General features: G+C 39.7%; 1 protein-coding gene across 1 annotated transcript in view; it reads right to left on the minus strand.

Moving 5' to 3' along the window:
• The window catches only part of LOC132404022 (probable E3 ubiquitin-protein ligase HECTD4), a 314805-nt gene that overhangs the window by 54429 nt on the left and 237565 nt on the right, over window positions 1-22811 (minus strand). The window contains exons 49-55 of the mRNA XM_059987975.1: window positions 19614-19777; window positions 16230-16467; window positions 7955-8091; window positions 4916-5042; window positions 3705-3842; window positions 1726-1862; window positions 584-744 (exon numbers count right to left, since the gene is read on the minus strand). Of these exons, the coding sequence (XP_059843958.1) occupies window positions 584-744; window positions 1726-1862; window positions 3705-3842; window positions 4916-5042; window positions 7955-8091; window positions 16230-16467; window positions 19614-19777 (1102 nt within the window). The remainder of the gene's footprint in view (window positions 1-583; window positions 745-1725; window positions 1863-3704; window positions 3843-4915; window positions 5043-7954; window positions 8092-16229; window positions 16468-19613; window positions 19778-22811) is intronic.

Consider the following 22811-nt stretch of genomic DNA (forward strand, 5'->3'; position numbering starts at 1 on the left):
AACAGCATTATCATGAGTCATTAACCCTTTTTCTTTCCCCAGTGACACTGACTCTTATTTTCAGCTTTTCTCTTATATATAGCAGTTAACGCTATAATCAAGAGGTTCTATTTCCTTTCCACAATCAACAAATTCTAGATTAAGTAGAATATACTGTTTCCTCAGTAACAAATGCTACATTTATAGGATATGGGGGTGGTGGAGGGCATTTGTCAAGGGAATTTACATTATGAACCTAAAGCTGCTATTAATATTCTATAGGAACAGAATAGTGGCTTTCCTGCCTGATTCAAAGCAATTCAAATCACAACATGTGGCTAACATGTTTTAAAAATTATCAATATTTATTGTGGAATTAAACATTGACAAAATATCAAATTTATGCTGGATTATGAAGCATCAATCAGACCTGGAAATATTAATATTTAACAGAATCATCAGCTTAACTTAACCAGAGATTTAAAGAATAGTTAATGGACAAAGGTGCTCAAGGTGTGAAATAACTTCTGATCACAAATGGGGGGGGGGGGGGCGCAGAGTGTTTCACTTTCTTAACTTCCACTATGGATTTTAAGGAGCTTGCCTGTGAATTTGGATATTTGTGTTATCCAAAGTAACCAGTCCATAAGCAGCTGTGCGTCTGTATCCTGTAGGAGGACGTTCCAGCATGTCAATTGGATACCAGTAACGAACTAGCACACCTTCACTTCGTAAATATGTCTCCACCTGAACCAGTTCATTAGCCTAAATTGAAAACAATGTATGGAGATTACATTTAGCAATAGTAAGAGATCAGTAGAGTTTTATTTTGTGTAAAATGAAATGAAAGTAATTGATGTTCTGGATTGAACAGGAGTTCCAGAATATTCCTAACTGTTCAGCAAATACTGCAGGAGAGATTGCATAATAGATGTGATTTGGTTTTCAATTTTCTTCACTAATTTAAGTTGATCATTTTAAAGCAAGGCAGTAAAATAAACAGGTTGGCCTAAATAACATATTAGAGTATCCTCATCTCTGCTTCAGTGAAATTGGGAGCAGGAAGAACAAATCCTCTTTGGGCCTCTCTTAAGTGCTTCATATTACTATAGCTCAAAGCCCTTAACCTTCCTAAAACTGCAAAAAAAAAAAGCAAGATTACAAACTGTGTTGTGGAGAAAGTGTTTGAAATGCTTACTTCCTTCTACTACATAATGCTGCAATCATTCCAGGTATTGGTAGCAGGAATAGCTAATCTACTATATTAAAACCTTGCATATTTTTCAGTATACCCACTTCCACTTCTGCTGTACCCGTAAATTAAAGGAGGATGATATTATCGGTATAAAGGGAAATCGTGTGCATTTGACCATGTGTAGGACCTTGACCCCTGCACAACAAAGACACATCTATTTTATTTTCTTCTTTTCCTGAGCAGTACACATCATCTTCATGTATGTAGATCAACAACTGTGGTGTTGTTGTGAAAAATAACTGCCTGTAGGGCAGGACCATTATCTCCACCACCGGTATATAGATTGCGCCATCTACAAATTGCATTGCAGCACCAAGGAAGACAGTACAGCAGGCACATGAGAAACGCGATCACCTGTATACTTTGGGGGGATGCAAATGATCCTGTAGATGCAACACCCCGTCTGCATGCTGCTGCATTTAATAAACTAGGAAACTTATTCACAAGATCAAGTTATCAAGTTTAAACTGATGTTTTGTTTTTAAACCTACCGTATCAACATCAAGAACAACTCCATTCAAACCAAAAGTTTTCATCATTCCTCGGATAGCAAACTTTGGTAAAGCAGTGCCACCAGTGCTGCTGTTGAGATTATTACTATCTGGATACCGGATCACCACTGTTAGGCCTGTAGTGGGGCAGAAAACACACTATAATATTCCCCTTGTCCACCTAAAAACTTCAGATTCAAATAAAATACGATGGTGTCTAAAACCAAATTAAGCAATATCAGATGAATGATTGAAAGCAAATAGAAAAAGTATTATTCTGGGCTGTTGATGCTCAGAATCCTTATGTTAGACCTGATATTTCTGGCTGAGAACAGTAATCTACCTTCATCCCTTTATAACTTTATTATACCAAGATGAATATTGTTTCTTCTGACGGTGCTTTCAAGCAGTACCTAATAATAAGTGGCTCTGTGATGCCCAGTTTGGCTGGACTTGACTGAATGCAGCATCAAGAATCTTTGGTAAACTTAAGATGACGGGTATCAAGGGTAAAACATTCTAATGATTGGAGTCATATCTCACACAAAGGTAGGTGGTTGATTGTTGAATGTCAGCAACCTAACCCACATCATTGCAGGAGTTCCTCAGATAGTGTCAACTATTTTCATTGCCTTCTACATTGACCTTGCATGCAAGTTCTGAAGTAGTTATGTTGCCTGATGTTTGCATATCATTCATCTCTTCAGTAAGTGAAACAATCCAGGACTGCATGGAGGAAGACCCAAACAATATTCAGGTGTGGGATAATAAGAGGCAAATAACATATGCCACAGAAATACTGTGCAACAGCCTTCTCCAAAAAGAGACATTTTAGATACCTGTCCTTGATATTTAACAGCATTACCATTACCATTACTCAGTTTGCCCATGATCAACGCTAGTGACAAGAAAATGAGCTGGATCAACCACATGCATACAGTGGTTACACGAGGCTGGATATCTTGTGTCATGTGACTCTTTGAAATAACCCAGAAGCTATCTATCAAACTCAAGAAACAAGTCAAGCGTATGACTTGAGTTGGATGCTCTGAGTTCCAACAACACACCAGAAGCCCAGGGTATAACAGGCTACTTGAGTGATTAGCATCTTAAATATGAACTCTATCACTGGCACATAGAATATACCATCTACCAAATGCACTGCAGTAACGTGAAAGACAGGACGGAAGACACATGAACAATACTGCTGCCTGTGTATTTTCCTCAGTTGCAACCCACCCTGACTTGAAAATATAATCACCACTCTTTCACTGTTGCTGGGTCTAAATCATGTAACACACTTCACTATACATTGGGGATGTACTTTCAGTAGAAAGATTGCAGCTACTACTATCAAAAAGATAGTAGTCATTTTGATGGCAATTACTAAACTCAATTAAAAGCAGGCTTTGCCTGTGATGGACAGATGGATGAATGACCAGTATAATTCACCTTGATGAAACAGGTATAAAAACATAAAAGACAAAATAGCCAAAAAGACTGAACAGAAACTACTTCAAGAGCAAATACTCTACTATAATTATGATGATAACATCATCACTATGTGCTGTGTCATATGACTTAGATGATAATGGTCTTTGACCGTGATTGTTCTTGGCAATTCTTTCTACAGAGTTGGCTTGCTGTTGCTTTCTTCAGGGCAGTGTCTTCACAAGACGGTGACCCCAGCCATTATCAATACTCTTCAGAGATTGTCTGCCCCGGTATCAATGGTCGCGCAACCAGGACTTGTGATTTGCGCCAGCTGCTCATACGAACATCCACAGCTGCTTCCATGACCTTACACAGTCTTAATTGGATTGAGGTGGGCTGTGTGAGGCTAAGCAGGTGCAAACTTTGCCCAGGGGTGACCAAAAGGCTTGCAGAGGGAAGGAGTGTCTTACACCCTCTGTGGTGTATCTCTACCCTGCCAGCCTATAATTAAATATAATTATAAACAAATATTGGAATAGAAATACCTTTGCGAACTTTATTCATTGTGAACTTATTGGCTTCATCTTTAATATCCTCAATGGTTGGAAGGTAGAGATCTCTGGGAATGCCACCATTTTCTTCATAAAGGAACTCCACAGTCTGGCGAGCAATGTCCACCATACCTATTTAAAACCAGTTATTGATTTTAGGATTATAATTTAATAGTTGTACTTGAACAATTAAGACATCATTAAACTTACACATAGGGAAGTGTGTCGTGCATCTTAGCGTGTTCGGTTTGCTGGGGGATAGAAAAATTTTAAAATACATCCTGGGTTGCAGAAAAAGCTTTGGTTTTAAAACTTTTCTAATCACATCACTACCTATCCAAAGAAACAATTCACCTAAATGCAATTCTGATTAAAAACCATGAGGTTGATACAATTTTATTCCACTGTCACCACACTGTCCAGGATGTAGGTACCAACCTGTCACCAAATTCAGTCAGTATCCAAGACTGAAACAACTTCATAATTTGGCATCCAAGACAAAATCAATCTCAGAAAAGCTTTTCTAATAAATGAATACTAAGGAATCCAATCTTCAGGGCTACTGAGAACAACACTGAGTCAGATTTTCAACTTCATTAACATCATATGGTCTGATGAAATTTTATTGATTTAAATGTTAACTGTTTCTGCTCCCACATGCTATCTGACTTGCCTGCATCATATTTCAGCCATTTTCTGTTTTAAATCAGGTAACACATCAACACCTTCTGAAAAGGTTTAATTGAGTGCTTTTATCTCAGCCAAACTCAAGCAATGAGCCTCACTTCATGAGGAACAGAATCCAAAATAGAAGGGACCGATCCAGTAACCACACAGCCTATCTCTGATTTTCCATTGCAGAGAAAATGTGTGTAGTAACCATGAATTTTCTTGGACTTGACTGGCTTTATTAAGACTTTGGCAGCAATTATTAGAATAACTAATTTTGCTATTATACTTTTTGTAACTCATAGGTATACCCTCCATAAACCATTGCAAACCCACATTTTCATTCATTTTCTGCAAGAGGCTTCTTCTACACTGCTACTAACTAACAACGCATGTGGTTGAGCAATAAATTTGTGATGCATTGGGACCTTTAAAAACATATAATTTAAAAACATTATATAAATACAAAATTTTATTGTCATCATCATTATTAAGAAATATTTGATAAATGTTTCTTCTGTTTAACTGGAACCTACCAAGCTGCAGCGCACCCTTTATCTGATCCAATCCAGACTTCCTCTCTGCTTCATTCCGGAATCGTCTGCGGATTGTAGGGAAGACTTTGGTTTCCCAGGCTTTAACAAGAAGTGCATAATGATCCTCCTGCGAAAGGACAATGCAAGGAATCACAGGAATCAGACACTATTAGTTTGCCAAACAGTATTCTCAAATGAAAAGATGTAAAGCAAATAAAACAAAAACTTTGAAGTCCTGTTTTAATACTGTCAGATAGCTTAAGATGAAATATAAAAGCAAGCTAGCAAACAATATCGAAGTGGATAGTAAATCAAAAATCATTGGACTCTGGCATGGTGCTGGAGGACTGGAAAATTGCAATTGTCACTCCACTCTTTAAGAAAGGAGGAAGGCAGCAGAAAGGAAATTATAGATCATTTAGCCCGACCTCAGTGGTTGGGAAGATGTTGGAGTCAATTGTTAAGCATGAGATTACACAGGACAAGATAGGACAAAGATAGCATGGTTTCCTTAAAGGAAAATCTTGCCTGACAAAGGGGATGCAGTGGACGTTGCATATTTGTACTTTCAGAAGGCCTCTGACAAGGTGCCAACCATGAACTGCTTACCAAGATAAGACCCCCCCCGGTATTACAGGAAAGTTACTGGCATGGCCAGAGCATTGGCTGATTGGTAGAAGGCAGTGAGTGCGAATTAAAGGATCCTTTTCTAGTTGGTTGCCAGTGACTAGTGGTGTTCTGTAGGGACTTTTTCTTTTTATGCTGTTTATCAATGATTTAGAGATTTTTTTTGCCTAGTTTGTAGATGGTATGAAGAAGATAGGTGGAGGAACAGATAGTGTTGAGGAAACAGGAAGACTGCAGAAGGACTTATTACAGATTAGGAGAATGGGCAAGAAAGTAGCAAATGAAATAAAATGTTGGAAAATGGCATGGTCATGCACTTTGGTAGAAGAAATAAACGTGCAGACTATTTTCTAAACGGGGCGAAGATCCAAACATCTGAGATGCAAAGGGACTTTTAAAGGTTAACTTGCAGGTTGAGTTGGTTGTGAGGAAGGCAAATGAATGTTGGCATTCATTTAAGAGGTCTAGAATACATGAGCAGGGATGTGATGCTGAGGCTTTCTCAGGCACGGGTGATGCCTCATCTTGAGTATTGTGAACAGTTTTGGTTCATCTAAGAAAAGGTGTGTTGGCATTGGAGAGTGTTCAGAGGAGGTTCACAAGGATGATTCTGAGAATGAAAGGGTTATCATATGAAGAACATTTGATGGTTCAGGGTCTGTACTCAATGAAATTTAGATGGATGATGGGGATTCTCACTGAAACATTTTGGAAGTTGAAAGACTTAGATGTGGAAAGGATGTTTCTCATGGTGGGGAGTCTAGGACAAGAGGGCACAGCCTCAGTATAGAGGAGAGTCCATTTAAAACAATAATTTCTTTAGCCAGGTGATGAATTTGTGGAATTTATTACCACAGGCAGCTGTGGAGGCCAAGTCTTTGGGTGTAGTTAAGGCAGGCATTGATAGGTTATTGATTGGACAAGGCATCAAAAATTACGGGGAGAAGGGCTGAGGAGGGGTAAAAAGGATCAGCCATTATGCAGACTCGATGGATCAAATGGCCTAACTGCTCCTATGTCTTATGGTCTATGGTCTTAATACATTTGTGCACTTACTAAATAAACCATGCAAATGATAATAAGCACTATCTGAGCACATCCCCAACTAACAATTCAGTGGAGAACTGCTGGGAATGTCCTCCTTGGTGGTCAGTTTGTCTGTTTCCTTGCATCTTAGTTGAGCTGTGAAAGAAAGTGCCAAGTTAAAGGAGAGATGTCAGTTCACCTCATCTTTTGTACTGCTCCTAGGCTGGCTGTTGGTTTCACCTTGGTGCAAGTAGATCAACTCCATTCATTTGAATGGGATTATCTATCTTAATTAAAAAGGTAAGTGCAGGCTTATTTTTTAATTTCATGTTTTAAGTTGACATTTGATAGATTAGGATTTAAGAAACCTGTTTATTTTAAAGTTGAACAAATTATTTTCATCTGTTTGACCTGTTTTTGTGTTTTCTTTTATCATAGAAAAGCCTTTGGCACTAGCAGCTCCAGAAACAGGCCTGTTTGTGGGTTTACTACATGAGGCTTCATGGCTACTTGAATGCCTCCAGGTTAATCAATCCATGAAGCCACAGAAGTGCAGAGGTGAGAATGAATGGCAGGCCAAATCAAGCGCAATCTGGCCAAATCAGCAGGAATATACACATGTTGTGAATGGATGACCCAATGACTCATGAATGAAAGGCATGAATAGATCAGATGCAAACTATAAAGCAAGAGTGCATCTCGATGGTTTGGTATCCAGTAATAACCCTCCCTTCCAACTCGCTGGGACTCTAGCTCTCTCTCTCTCTCTTTTTACCCACCAGGGCCCAGTTCCCACATATTTTTTAAAATGACCACGGCTCCTTTCCTGTGCTCTGTCTAAACTTAGCAAGTTCACTGGTAAATTTATTATAATGCATTGTAAGATCTGAAAAGTTCATTAAAAACATTGGGTTAATAAATGGAATAATATTTAACAGTTTGGAGAATCTGTTAGTTCCACACCATCAATATCCTGAGCCAGATTAGTAGAGTTTTACTGTTTTGTTATCCTTGAAAAAAAAACAGCTAGGGTGACACTTAGAGGATACCACCTCACTTCAGACTTCAAATGATACCGCTGAGACCTACCAGTTGTAATACATATAGAATTAACTCTGAAGAATCAGTTACAAAGCGATGCACCAAAAAAAATTACGCTTTAAAATAGTTCTGACTTAAATAGGAGAATAAGAAATAATGCAATTTAATGCAGGAGGGAACAAATCCCAATGGGACAAGGCTACTATTATTTGAAAGTATGAAGAAGATATATGTATTAGAATTTGTTAAGCTTTAGAGATGGGACATTAATATTTTTAGTTTCTTACTTATAAAGAAAATAAGCAATTAAGTTTCTTCATCATCCTGAATCTGATCATGGCTTACCCTTGGAACGTCATCATCTTCATCATCATCGCTTTCATCATCAGCCATTGCTGGCGAATGAGAGTATGGACCAGATATCAAAAAATTTTCATAGCTCAATTCCACTTTGTAATGGCACGAGGCGTCACTGTCATATTCTGTCACATAATTAGAAAATAGCTTCATTAAATACATTTTCCATTCATCCTAACATGTAATGATCTTAAGAAATTTCCAATATGGCTGCAGAGGAAATAGATGCTTTGGCATACCAAGATCCTCTGGGCAAGTTCTTAAAAAAATTGGGAAATTAGGTTGGCTGGTGGTGCATTGAGATCAGTGCCAGGCTCGAGAATGGAGGTTCTAAGTTTGATCCAGTGACAGACCGCTCCCATGCAGGCTCTCCAACCGTGCCGGGTTGATGTTGAGCTCGCAACTTAACCTCGTAAAAAAAAACCACAGCCACCTCCAGTTTAAATTCCCATGCGGAATATTGTGGAGGATCAAATACCTAAACCCAAATTACCTATGTGACACAACATTACAGGCCAGTTGGTCTCATTGGCAAAATGACGGAATTCATTTTTAAGGAGCTAATAGTATGTAATTTAGCAACACACACAAAATGCTGGAGGAACTTAGCAAGACAGGCATCATCAATGGAAAAAAGTACAGTTGACACTTTGAGCTGAAACCCTTCTGCAGAGCACCTTATTTAGAATGGTATAAGACAACTAAGCATTGCCAACATGGCTTTATGAATGGAAATTGGGTTTGACAACTGCAGATGTTCCTGGAGGATGACAAATCAGATGAAAAAGTGGAACCAGTAAATGGATTTCCAGAAAGCACTGTCAAAAAAGGATACCGCCTAAAAGTACACAGGGTGTGGATAATGGGAGGGGTAGAGTAATGACTAGCTAACAGAGAATAGATTTGGATAATTCTGTTATTTTCAGAATTGCAATCAGCAAACAGCAGAGTGCTTCAGAGATCAGTGATGGACCTTTACTATATTCAATCTATATTTGTAACTTGGATGAAGGGATCTAGTTTATTGCATCCAAAGTTGTTGATGATATAAATATGGGTTATTAAGTTGTGAGAAGGACACGAAGAGACTACAACACCATATAGTAGGGTCAAGCGAGTGGCACAGTAGCTGACAGGTAGAGCAAAATGTGGAAAACACAAGCCATCCAAACTGGATAAGAAGAATGAAAAATAACATTATTTATTGTCAGAGGACAAAATATTGCTAAAGGAATCGGGTGATCCTAATACGTGAAACACAAAAGATTGGCAATGAAGGTATAACAAATATAGTGGACATATCGGGACCAGCACATTTTGGTCCAATTAAGGAGCTGCCCCAACTGGCCAAAGTTTCAGCTATAAGAAATAGTTAAAAAGGTATAAAGACAAGCTATCATTCAACTGAATAATATATTATGTATTTAAATGAAATGCAGAACAAATTAGACTACAATACTACTACAGTACTACAAAACTGTGTATTAATTCCTAATTGTTATCGACAAGAGAAGTTCATCTAGTGTTTCTGTACCTGCCCTGTTCTTTTGATTGACTGGAAATGAACAAGATCAGCACAGATACCGAGTACAGATAATGGAACGACTTCATACAATGCTATCAATGATTGCATACTCCAAATCTTTTAAAGGCTGAGGAGGTGAAGTAAACTTTATAAATAACTAATTGTGATGCACACAGACATGGCAGTTATGCCTCAGTCCTGCTAACCAGACCTGGAACATCCAGCAGTCAAATATCATCCTTTTTATATGCTGAGGGAGTTTTCTGCAATTATCCTAGTAGCAGTGTACATTCCACCTCAGGCCAATATCAGGCAGGCACAGAAGAAGCTGAGCAACAGAATCAGCAGGCATGAAACGCATACCCTCATGCCTTCCCTATTATTTTGGAGGATTTCAACCAGGCCAGCTTGAAGAAGTCTCTGGACTACCACCAACACACTTGAACACTGTTATACCACCATCAAGAACACTTGTACCATCCCACGCCCACAATTCGGCCAGGATCTCCTGGCTGTACTTCTACTCTCAGTGTATAAGCAGAGACTAAAGACCACAGCATCTGTGATGAGGGCCAAGAAGGTTTGATCAAGGAAGGCAGAGGAGTCCTTACAGGAGTGCTTTGAACCAGTGGACTGGACAATATTCAAGGATTCATCTTCAAGTCTGAATAAAAATGCCATAGTTGTCACTGACTTCATCAACACCTGTGTGGATGATTATGTGCCTTTGAGAACATACTGGACGTACCCAAATCAAAAGCTGTGAATGAATCATGAGATTTGTAATCTGCTGAGAGCTAGATCTGTGGCATTCAAGACCAGTCACCCAGATCTATACAAGAAGTCCAGGTAGGCCTATAGAAGGCTATCTTAAAAGTGAAAAAAACAATCTCATTTAAGGTTAGAGATGGTATCAGATGCATGCCAGCTCCAGCAGGGTTTGTATGCCATTACTTCCTACAAAGCAGAACCTAACATCATTAACAGCCGTGATGCTACACTCCCAGATGTGCTCAATGTCTTTTATACATGCTTTGAAAGGGAGAATAAAACTATATCAATGCAAATACCTGGAGCATCTGATGACCCTGTGATCTCTGTCTCAGAGGCCAACGTCAGAACATTTTTTAAGAGGGTGGACACTCGTAAGGTGTCAGGACCTGATGATGTACCTGGTAGGGCTCTGAAAACCTATGCGAACCAACTTGCGGGAGTGTTCAAGGACATCTTCAATCTCTCACTGCTGCATTTGGAGGTTCCCACCTGCTTCAAAAGGGTGACCATCACGTCAATGCCCAAAAGGAGCAGGATGAGCTGCCTCAACGACTATCCCCCAGTGGGATTTGGATCTACTGTGATGAAGTGCTTTGGTTGGTCATGGCTACAACCAACTCCTGCCTAAGGTCCTGGTCCTGCAATTTGCCTAATGCCACAATAAGTCTACAGTGGATGCAATTTCACTGCTCCTCCACTCGGCCTTGGATCACCTGGACAATAGTAATACTTATGTCAAGTTGTTGTTTATTGACTACAGGTCAGTGTTCAACACAGTCATGTCCTCAGTTCTAATTAACAGGCTCCAAACTCTGGGCCTTTCCTCTGTACCTCTTTCTGCAACTGGAGTCTTAACTTACTCACCAAGAGACCAGTCTGTACGGGTCAGTAATAACATTTCACCTTGCTAACAATGAACACTAGATGCGTGATTAGCCCACTGCTCTACTCTCTCTACACCCATGACTGTGCAGCTTGGCACAGCTCAAAAGCCATCTACAAATTTGCTGAAAATACAACTATTGCTGGCAGAATTTCAGATGATGACAAGGAGGCATATAGAACTGAGGCAAATCAGCTAGTTCAGTGCTGTTGCAGCAATAACACTCCATTCAACATCAATAAGACTAAGGATTTGATCGCAGACTTCAGGAAGGGTAAGCTGAAGGAACACAATAGTTGTCATCGAGGGATCAGAAGTGCAAAGGGTTTCAAGTTCCTGGGTGTCAGCATCTCTGAGGATCTATTCTGGGCCTAACATATTGAAGCAATTACAAAGGCAGTACAGTGGCTGTATTTCATTACAAGTCTGAGGAGAAATGGTATGTCACCAATGACACGTGTAAATTTCTATAGAGGTACTGTGGAGAGCAACATAACTGGTTGCATCACCATCTGGTATGGAAGGGTCACTGCACAGGATTGGAAAAAGCTGCAAAAAGTTGTAAACTGATCCAGCTCCATGGGCACTGACCTCCCCGGCGTCCAGGACACCTTCAAAAAGTGATACCGCAAAAGGAAGCATCCACTGTTAAGGATCCCATCACCTAAGACATGCCCGTTTCTCATTGCTCCCATCGAGTAGGAGGTACAGGAGCCTGAAGATACACTCAACATTTCAGAAACAGCTTTTTACCCTCTGCTAGATTTCTGAATGGACAATTAACCCATTCACTCTTCCTCAGTATTTTCCCCTCTCTTTTTGCACAACTTATTTATTTTTAATACATACTTCTTATGGTAATTTTTAGATTTTACTACTATGTATTGCTGCCAGAAAACAAAAATTTTCATGGCATATGGCAGTGATATTAAACCCAATTCTGATTTTGATGTTCATTTTCATTGTAACATTCAAGATGATTGCTGATATCAAGTTCTTCATAGCTCCTAACTCTCAGCCATTTCTTTGATCTCCAAGCCTGAAAGCTTGAAACCAGAGTGAGCAAACTAATTCTGAATTGTCTTACCAGTTTTCTCACCAACTATCAATGATAAAAATTACTGCTCTTTGAATACAATTGCACACAACTGATGCTACTTAAAAACTGTGTACTCTCAGTGCACCGTAGTGTTTAATAGCCACACAACTGCACATGTCTGACTTTAGTTAGAAACTGTTTGGCAATAGCCTCAGGGGTCAATTTCTTCTAAAAACTGTGTGCTCTCAGTGCGCAGTAGTGTTTAATAGCCACACAACTGCACATGTCTGACTCTAGTTAGAAACTGTTTGGCAATAGCCTCAGGGGTCAATTTCTTCTAAAGGCTGAAAGGAGAGTGGAAAGGGAAAATGTGTGTGGAGGTTACATCTTACTGAAAGTTACAATGTTAGAAAACTCCACTTTACCTCTCAATTTTATCTTTCCTAACACCTCACTCTCTGATTTTCAACCTCTTATGCAGTTACTGTTACAAGAGAGAAGGTGCTCAAAAAGCTGAAAGACCTGAAGGTACATAAGTCATCTGGACCAGAGGAACAGCACCCTAGGGTTCTGAAAGAGGTAGTGTTAGAGATTGTGGTGGGATTAGAAATGATCTTTCAAAAATCATTAGACTCTGGCATGGTGCTGGAGGACTAGAAAATTGCAAATGTCACTCCACTCTTTAAGAAAGGAGAAAGGCAGCGGAAAGGAAATTATAGATCAGTTAGCCTGACCTCAGTGGTTGGGAAGATGTTAAAGTCAATTGTTAAGGATGAGGTGATTGAGTACTTGGTGACACAGGAAAAGAAAGTACAAAGTTAGCATGGTTTCCTTCTGGGAAAATCCTGCCTGATGAACCTGTTGGAATTCTTTGAGGAGATTACAAGTAGAATAGATGAAGGGGATGTAGTGGATGTTGTATACTTAGACTTTCAGGCAGCCTTTGAGAAGGTGCCACATATGAGGCTGCTTACCAAGTAAAGAGCCCATGGTATTACAGGAAAGTTACCAATGAGGTTGGAGAATTGGCTGATTGGTAGGAGGCAGCAAGAGGGAATAAAAGGATCCTTTTCTGGTTGGCCGCCAGTGACTAGTGGTTTCTGCAGGAGTTGGTGTTAGAACCACTTCTTTTTATGCTGCATATAAATAATTTAGATGATGTTGGTGCCATGTTTATATATGATACGAAAATTGATGGGGAGGGGCAGGTAGTGTTGAGGAAACAGGTGGGATGCAGAGGACTGAGACAGATTTGGAGAATGGGCAAGAAAGTAGCAAATGAAATACAATGTTGGAAAATGCACGGTCATGCATTTTGGTAGTAGAAATAAATGTGTGGTCTATTTTCTAAATGGGGAGAAAATCCAGGAAAATTAGATGCAGAGGGACTTAGGAGTCCTTGTGCAGAGCACCCTGAAGGTTAACTTGCAGGTTAAGTTGGTGGTGAAGACGGCAAGTCCCATGTTAGCATTAGGGTTAGGGTACTTTCAAAAGTTGAAAGGACTAGACAGAGTAGATGTGGAAAGGATGTTTCTCATGGTGGGATAGTCTAGGACAAGAGTGCACAGTCTCAAGACAGAGGGGCGTCCTTTCAAAACAGAGATGTGGAAAAATCTCTTTAACCAAGGGTGGTGAACTTGTTGCCACATGCAGCCGTGGAGACCAGGTCGTTGGGTGTATTTAAGGCAGAGATTGATAGGTTCTTGAATGGACATGGCATCAAAGGTTACAGGGAGAAGGCTGGGAACTGGGGTTGAGGAGGAGAAAGAAAAAAAAAAGATCAGCCATGATTGCATGGCAGAGCAGAGTTGATGGGCCAGATGGCCTAATTCTGCTCCTATGTCTTATAGTCTTATCTGTTGTCAGCAATACCCCAAAACATCCCAGTTTCAAATCCAAGGCCAATATAATGCTGACCTCTTCTTCCTTCTCCTCCATTCCCATGTCTTCCTCCAGACTGCTGACACCTTCCCTTGCCTTCAGATTTCCTAATCTGTAAAATCTCTTCCTTTGGTCTCTTATCTACTTTATATACATTTAAAGCTACATGCTAATGCAAAATCGACCATTTCAGTTTTTCCACTGCCTTCACTTATTCTAATGTACGACCCTCTGAACATGAAGCACTCTTCTCAAAAAGGACTAACCCACAATGGCAACAAACTTGCTGATAAGGTACACAGCTATTTTCATAATATCACCTCTACCTCATAGAGACTCAACATCAGCATTCTGATATCTCCTCACAGCCCCCACTGAGCATGAAGCTACTGTTTCCCAGAAAGTTGCTGATCTCATTCCCTCTGGTGAATCTCTCCCTACAGGCCTCTGTCCTCCAAGACCCACACAGTTTGCCTGTAGTTCCTCCCACAAGCAAGACTGCTCCGGCAGACCCAATCCATTCAGAATGCCCATGTTCTGCACAAGTTCTTTCTTTCTACCTGAACTCTTCTTTCTCAATTTATCTAGCTTCTTCACATATAGCTGTGACACTTCTGACATCTCTCACCATTATAAGAGCTTTGAGTTTCATGGTCAGAACCAAGAACATCCAATCCCTTCACACACCTGCATTGGCTTGGTCCCTTTAATTCTCACTGGAACAGAAACTCAACAAGTACTCTCCAACTATTTTGCCTCATTCTCACTTACAACAGCTTGTCACTTCCTCTAAAATTAAGTGGTTAATATGGGAACTGGTATATGTCCAGGTTAAGTCCATCTCTTTGTGGGACATGTGGAATAGTCCTTAAATTTCAGTTCCACTCAGGGCCATTCCCTCACCCCTTTCCTGGTACATGGATGACTTCTTCCTGCTCTCATAAGTTTCATCAACTTGTTTCACCAGCAAGCATTTTCACATTTGATTCTTCCTTGTCTCAACTTCACTCTCTCAGTCAGGGGATAGATCAGCCACCAATATCAATTTCAAGCTCATAGATTCTCACAGTTGTTGTAATCATACACTCTCCCACCTCGCTTCCTCAAAGCTTTGACACTCTGTAAGGATGTGTAATCTCAGTGTCACTGAAGACCACTGGTGACTCTCAGTGACTTCTGGCTGGTGGTCAATGAAACAAAGAAAACAATAAAGTACTTTGTTAATCACTCTTCTGGCAAAACAATATCACAAACAATAACGTGTAACTTCTCTTTGGACTCAGAAGCAATTCAATGTGGCAGAACCGAGGTGATGTGACACAGCAGGCCCATCACCGAAAGTAAGGAAGACCCGAGGTTCGATCAATTAAGGTTGGGTACATGCCAAATCGGGACTGCAGGATCCAGGCCCCAGAGCATATCTAAGTGACTGAACCCGATGTTTGGACAGCCACTTAAGTGCTCGGCTGAATTGGAAAGGTTGGGTACAGGCTAAATCAAGGTGGCAGGATAAGCAACTAAACTCGATGCTCTGATGATGATTTAGGTGCTGGAGCAGATTGAAAAGGTCAAGGTTTCAGGACCCAAGGCGAGTGACGGGCCAATCGAGGGTACTGTTCTACTATGCACTGAACTAAGGATCTGTGGCTGGACTCTCTTTGTGGACTTCAGTTCAAACTCTATTTGCTTGTGTTTATTGTTTGCATGATTGGTTTTTTGTTCCCCTGTGCACATTGGGTGTTTGATGGTCTTTTAAAAAAAGTGGGTTCTTTTGGACTTGCTTTGTAACTGCCTGATATGAGATGAGTCTCAAGGTTGTGTAATGTATACATACTTTGATAATAAATGTACTGTGAACTAGCTCTATTATATCAGTCCTTTCAAAACTGTTTCCAAGGTTCTTTCCTTTTCCATAACAAAAACTACCCTAACACCATAACGGACAGGGAATTTACCAATCTGTTTAACTTCCCACATTTCTGCTTTCTTTCCCCTCTCTTCCCAGTCACAGCACTTACAAGGTCACTTAGATACAAGATCAAAAACTTACCTGAGAGCCTTGGTTATTATCTTTATGACAGAGTTGGGCATCATCTATGCAAACAATCTACCAGCATAAGCAAAGTAATAAAAACAAGAACATAACTAAAATATTACTTACGCTGTTGTGCTGCACCAGTTGCTGCAATTCGACAGGGTGGTCCATGGGACCCAGAATCTGATGCCACACTAGCACCAGCGTCATTATCACTGTCTGAAGCCATGGCAAATGGCAAAGCTTCAAAGTTGGCACTAATTTCTTCTGCTAGATCAACACAAAGGTCAGCTGCATTCCGGTGAGCTTGACCCTCTGCATAAGCAAAAGGACGGCATCCGAAGTTTGCGCGAACTTTAGTATTCTATTCAAAACAAGCAAATAGGAACAATCATTAAACAGTGAGAATCTGATCAGAATCAGAATCTGCTTTATTATTACTGACATATATCCAGAAATTTGCTGTTTTGCAGCAAAATATGATTAGAATAAAATGATGCAATATCTTTGAGGCTTGGTATCATTCTATTGGGCAAAATGTTGATTTTCCACAACAGAATCAAACACATTAAAAAATTTTTCCTTTATTTTCGAATGTTATTGAATATTCAATTAGAAAAGCTAGGATTTCATGATGCTTAAAATCCTTTCAAGTCTATGTTATATTTGTAAGGTAATTTATATCGTTAGAGAAGATATGCTGCAGTCACTGTGCATACAGGAACAGCTTGTATTCTGAACTTGCTTAAATGTTGCCCAGGCATCTAGTAGTTTTCTTGCACAACTTCAAAATTGTGTTATATGATTTTTATTAATTTTAATGCCTCATTCAAAAGACGATCTCCAATACTACTGATTTCCAAGACAGAAGTTTTTTAAAGTTTATTTTGCTGTCTTAAATAACAGTTTAATTTTTTTATTCCTTATACACCAACCTTGGGGGGTTCAGCTCAGGGCTAACAACCTTGACTGGTAAAACAAAATTATTATGGAAACAGCAATGAAGAATCCTTCTACATCTGTGTGCAACGGTGTTCCTGAGTCTCTATCTGGGACCTACCTGACTTACAGTAGTGAAAATGGAGAGGAAGCTAGTGACATGATGAAGTAAGCCCTGAACACTGCCAGAAATATAGGACCTAAACACCAGCAGTGTAACAGGCAGTAAGTATACACCATCCTTAATGTAGATAAAAATCTCATGGTGTTTCATGGGAACACTACCAAAACAGTGTGATATTAATTACACAGAATGCAGAAGCGAGGAAGGAAGCTGAGAAGCAGGACCTCAAGGGTAGTAATCTTGGGATTGCTGTTGGTGTCATGCGACAGTGAGGATAGGAATAGAATGAGATGGCAGAAAAATGTGTAGCTGGAGGAAGGGGTAGAGATTCAGATTTCTGGATCACTGGGACCTCTTCTGGGGCAGGTGTGATCTGTACAAAAGGGACAGGTTGCACTTGAATCCGAGGGGGACCAATATCCTTGCAGGCAGATTTGCTAAGGCTGTTGAGAGTGGTTTAAACTAATATGGAATGGGAACCAATATGATAGAGCTGAGGATGAACCAGCAGGTTTACAAGTAGATTATGGGTGTAATATGAATGTAAGGAAGGACAAACCAATGATTGGGTACAAATGCAGACAGTGTAAATAGTTAAATTGTACCACAGAGGCAAAATTCATAAGGGTGAAGAATGCAGGACTGAAGGTGCTGTATTTAAATGCGTGTAGTATCTGGAATAAGGTGGATGAACTCGTGATGCAATTAAGAGGTTGGTCACTATGACATTGTGGGCATCACTGAGTCATGACTGAAAGTAGGTCATAGTTGGTAGCTTAATATCAAAGGATATACTCTGTATCGAAAGGACAGGTAGGAAGGCATAGGCAGTGGAGTGGCTCTGTTGGTAAGAGATGGAATTACATCTTTAGAAAGAGGTGACAGGGTCAGAGAATGTCAAATCTTTGTGGATGGAGTCAAGAAACTACAAGGGTAAAAAAAAATTATGGGAATCATATATAAGCCTTCAAATAGTAGCCAAGATTTGGGGTTGAGATTGATAAGGGAGCTGGAAAGGGCATGTATGAAGGGTGATATCACAATTGTAATGGGGGACTTCAATATGCAAGGGGATTGGGAAAATCAGATTGGTGATGGATTGCAAGAGAGGGAATCTGTTGAAAGCCTGAGATGGCAATTTAGAGCAGCTTGTGTTTGAGCTTACTCAGGGAAAGGCTATGTTTGACCATGGCACCCGAGAACAAGACCCACAATAGAAGGAATTTTTAGATGCAGGGATTAGCACGACTGCTGAATTGGTAAAGTGCAGATTTATTTGAGTTGGATGACAAAAATCAGCTCTCTTGTACATACTATATAGTTATAAGCCTTTAGGTTTTCAAGCTTGCAACAAATAACTTCGAAGCAAAGTTGAGTTTAAAATATCTTTACAGACAAAATATGAAACCTATTTACTTTTTGGGTGAGAAAATCAACACAATTAAAAGTATTCAAGCTCAATGCTGGTTCATCAATTTCTACAGCACACAGATTACAGCTGTGTTGTTTAATTGTCAGCTAACTGCAAAAGAATTACTTAATACAGCATATCCATGCTATAAGAGCTAGCATATGTGGACAACTCCTGTCCAAGTCTCAGTAATGAAGTCTGAACACCAATTCCAATAGTGCCCTGAGGTTCTTTGAGCCCTTCAGTAACATAGCATCAACTTTATGGTCACTACCTTGTCTCTCAGCTTTCTCATGTCTCCAAAATTTCAGACTATTTCTTTGCTCAACCACAACTGCAGATATTTCCTTCAACTAAACACTAGCTCACCAAAGCTATCATCATGTTGCTTGTTGTGGCCAACAGGTTTTCGTTCATTTGATAATGTATCTGTGTATCATATTGGAATGATTTTGCTATGTTAAAGGCATTATATAATTTGAAGATGCTGTTGTTGAGCTTGACACTATAACATAAATCTGTGCAACAATTTCAGGAAAGGCAAGGGCCTTGCTGAAGATACAAACAATATTGTATTATGTATTCACAGATCCTTGTGATACTCCTCAAATGCAAGACAGATGCTTTCTCTTTAGACTGCAGGGGAATTTATTACCAGCTTGGCAAGAAGCAGTCTACACACATCAAGGAAAGGCTATGAAGTTAACTTCCCAATTATTCACAGAGGATTATCTAAGCAAAATACACTACCTTTCAAAGCTACTCAGATGATAAACCAGACTCAGACCTAGTGTAATGCTGCTTACAAAATGTTCAAGACAAGCTAGTTTTCCATTAAACCACAGTTCCAGTATTCACATGCTGTTATAACACCCCCGCCCCCACGCCGCTGGTATTGAAACCTCCATAGAAACACGAGGGAGAGTAGTAAGATCACATGTTACTCGCAATATCAACAGAGGATTACCAAACCTCAAACTCACCAAATTAGTTACAAATGAACTGCTTAAAAATAAGTGAAAAATGAAAGGATTACCTTTTTCTGAATGTGAACCACTGGCCACATTCCACCAGACACATCCTCGAGAAAGGGGCTGAGTCGCTGACCACAGTATGTGAAATATACTCTGCCTTTCGTTGGCTGACCAGGTGGTGGAGGAGTTCCGTCACTTCTCTCCCATCCAATACCCGCAACATCACCTAAATCAGGAGGAAAAGAAATAAAGAGCAAAAAAAATATATTCATTTCATATATAGTGCTTCATAGTTTGTGAATTCCATTGTAACAATGACAAGGTTAGTTAAACAGACAAGGAACAACCGAATGGATCTAGTTGCTTGTTGACCCCACCAGAGCTAATTGTTCATGTACTAGGGTAGGAGAGGGACATGACTTCCACTCCAAATTGCTCACTTGGGTGGCGGAGTGGAGATGCGCTTCTACCAAAGGAGATGTAAGGCGCTCCTTCCCTCCACTGGCCTGTAGGTCACCCTTGGGCAAGGTGTAACAATTGCTTAGCACAACCTCCCTTCCCTGTCATCCCTCCTCCACCCTGATCAGGGTCATGTGAAGACATGGGGCAGGTGATTGATGGTTGAATGAGCAGCTGGTGCAGATTACAAGTCCTGGTTATGCGACCACTGACATCAGGCTGACAATCTCTGAAGAGTATTGAAATTGGCTAGGGTCACCCGTCTTGTATAGACACTGCTCAAGAAGAAGGCAATGGCAAACCACTTCTGTAGAAAAATTTGCCAAGACTCATGGTCATGATCGCTGACATCATATGGCAAGGCACATAATGAATGAAAAAAAAACTGCTCACATTCTTAAAGCTGCAAAATATTTATGAATTCCCAGTAGCTGAAAAAGTACTTCAGCAGATTGTTGATGTCCCATAGACAAGACAGAATGTAGAAAAGGATAGGAGGTCACAATATTGCTCAAAGGAACAAGTATACCTATCAGAAGGAATGATACGACATCATATGTGTTGAAACAAGAACCAGAAAAAAAAGCCAATCACATTGCTAAGAGTGATACCTTAAACAATAAGTGTGCACTGAACAGCAAAATTGTAAGGGATGTCAGCTATTAATTGGAATAGAAATTTTATATAACAATTTAAACCTTTATACTATAGAAGACATGGAAAAGTTTTAAAGAAATAAAGCAAACAAATAGAAAATACAGAAGAGAACTGTTTAGTTCAACTGAGAATAATGATACTTGAGACAAATGGGTGTGGTTTGAGAAGCTTCTCTGATGTTTAGAAGAATAAGGACATGATTGCATTGAACCATTTATGATTCTGAGGCATCTGAAAAGTAGATGATGGATTTTCCTTTGTAGGAATTGTGTCATAGTTCCCAAAGCAAAGGTCAAAACTACCATGCAATAAGATTTATTTTCCCCCTTTTACAAACAGTGGCATGCAAAGGTTTGGGCATCCCTGGTCAAAATTTGTTACTGTGAATAGCTAAGCACGTAAAAGATGACCTGATTTCCAAAAGGCATGAAGTTAAAGGTGACACATTTCTTTAATGTTTTAAGCAAGATTATTTTTTATTTCCATGTTTTACAGTTTCAAAATAACAAAAAAGAAAATGGGCCTGAAGCAAAAGTTTGGGTACCCTGCATGGTCAGTACTTAGTAACACCCTTTTTGACAAGTATCACAGCTTGTAAGCACTTTTTGTAGCCAGCTAAGAGTCTTTCAATTCTTGTTTGGGGGATTTTTGCACATTCTTCCTAGCAAAAGGCTTCTAGTTCTGTGAGATTCTTGAGCCGTCTTGCATGCAATGCTCTTTTGAGGTCTATCCCCAGATTTTCAATGATGTTTAGGTTGGGGGACTGTGAGGGCCATGGCAAAACCTTCAGCTTGCGCCCCTTGAGGCAGTCCATTGTGGATTCTGAGGTGTGTTTGGGATCATTATCCTGTTGTAGAAGCCATCCTCTTTTCATCTTCAGCATTTCTTTTACAGACAGTGTGATGTTTGCTTCCAGAATTTGCTGGTATTTAATTGAATTTGTTCTTTCCTCTACCAGTGAAATGTTCCCCATGCGACTGGCTGCAATACAAGCCCAAAGCATAACTGATCCCCCCCCCCCCCCAAAATGCTTAACAGTTGGAGAGGTGTTCTTTTCATGAAATTCTGCACCTTTTTTTCTCCAAACAAACCTTTGCTCGTTGCGGCCAAAAAGTTCTTTTAACTTTATCAGTCCACAGAACTTGTTTCCAAAATGCATCAGGCTTGTTTAGATGTTCCTTTACAAATTTCTGACACTGAATTTTGTGGTGAGGTTTAGGAAAGGTTTCTTTTCTGATGACTCTTCCATTAAGGTCATATTTGTGCAGGTGTTGCTGCACAGTAGAACAGTGCACCACCATTCCAGAGTCTGCTAAATCTTCCTGAAGGTCTTTTGCAGTCAAACAGGTGATTTGCCTTTCTAGCAATCCTACGAGCAGTTCTCTCGAAAAGTTTTCTTGGTCTTCCAGCCTCAACTTGACCTCCACCATTCCTGTTAACTGTCATTTCTTAATTAAATTATGAACTGAGAAAATGGCTAGCTGAAAATGCTTTGCTATCTTCTTATAGCCTTCTCCTGCTTTGTGGGCATCATTTATTTTAATTTTCAGAGTGCCAGGCAACTGCTTAGATGAGCCCATGGCTGCTGATTGTTGGGACAAGGTTTGAGGAGTCAGGGTATTTATAAAGCTTTGAAATTTGTATTACCTGGCCTTTCCTAATGATGACTGTGAACAAGCCATAGCCCTAACAAGCTAATTAAGGTCTGAGACCTTGGTAAAAGTTATCTGAGAGCTCAAATCTCTTGGGATGCCCAAACTTTTGCATGGTGCTCCTTTCCTTTTTTCCCCCACTCTGAAATTGTACAAACAAAAATAATACACTAATCTTGCTTAAAATGTTGAAAATAATGTTTCATCTTTATGACTTTTGGAAATCAGTTCATTTTCTACTCACTTAAATATTCACAGTAACCGAACTGCATGTCCCTGTACTTGGGTCAAAATGTTAATCTGTAATTATGTAATACCTACAATATACTGAATTTGCATTTCACAGAAGCATAACTGAATAAAATTTGTCACCATATAATTAATTGACATTAGGAGACATTAGAACAGAAGCCCAAAAGTTTGTTAAAAAAACCATTCAAATGGAAGGAGAGCATATTATTAACACAATGATGGAAATTAATTGGAATAACA

The sequence above is a fragment of the Hypanus sabinus genome, chromosome 13 (assembly GCF_030144855.1).
Source record: "Hypanus sabinus isolate sHypSab1 chromosome 13, sHypSab1.hap1, whole genome shotgun sequence".
Taxonomy (NCBI): Eukaryota; Metazoa; Chordata; class Chondrichthyes; order Myliobatiformes; family Dasyatidae; genus Hypanus; species Hypanus sabinus.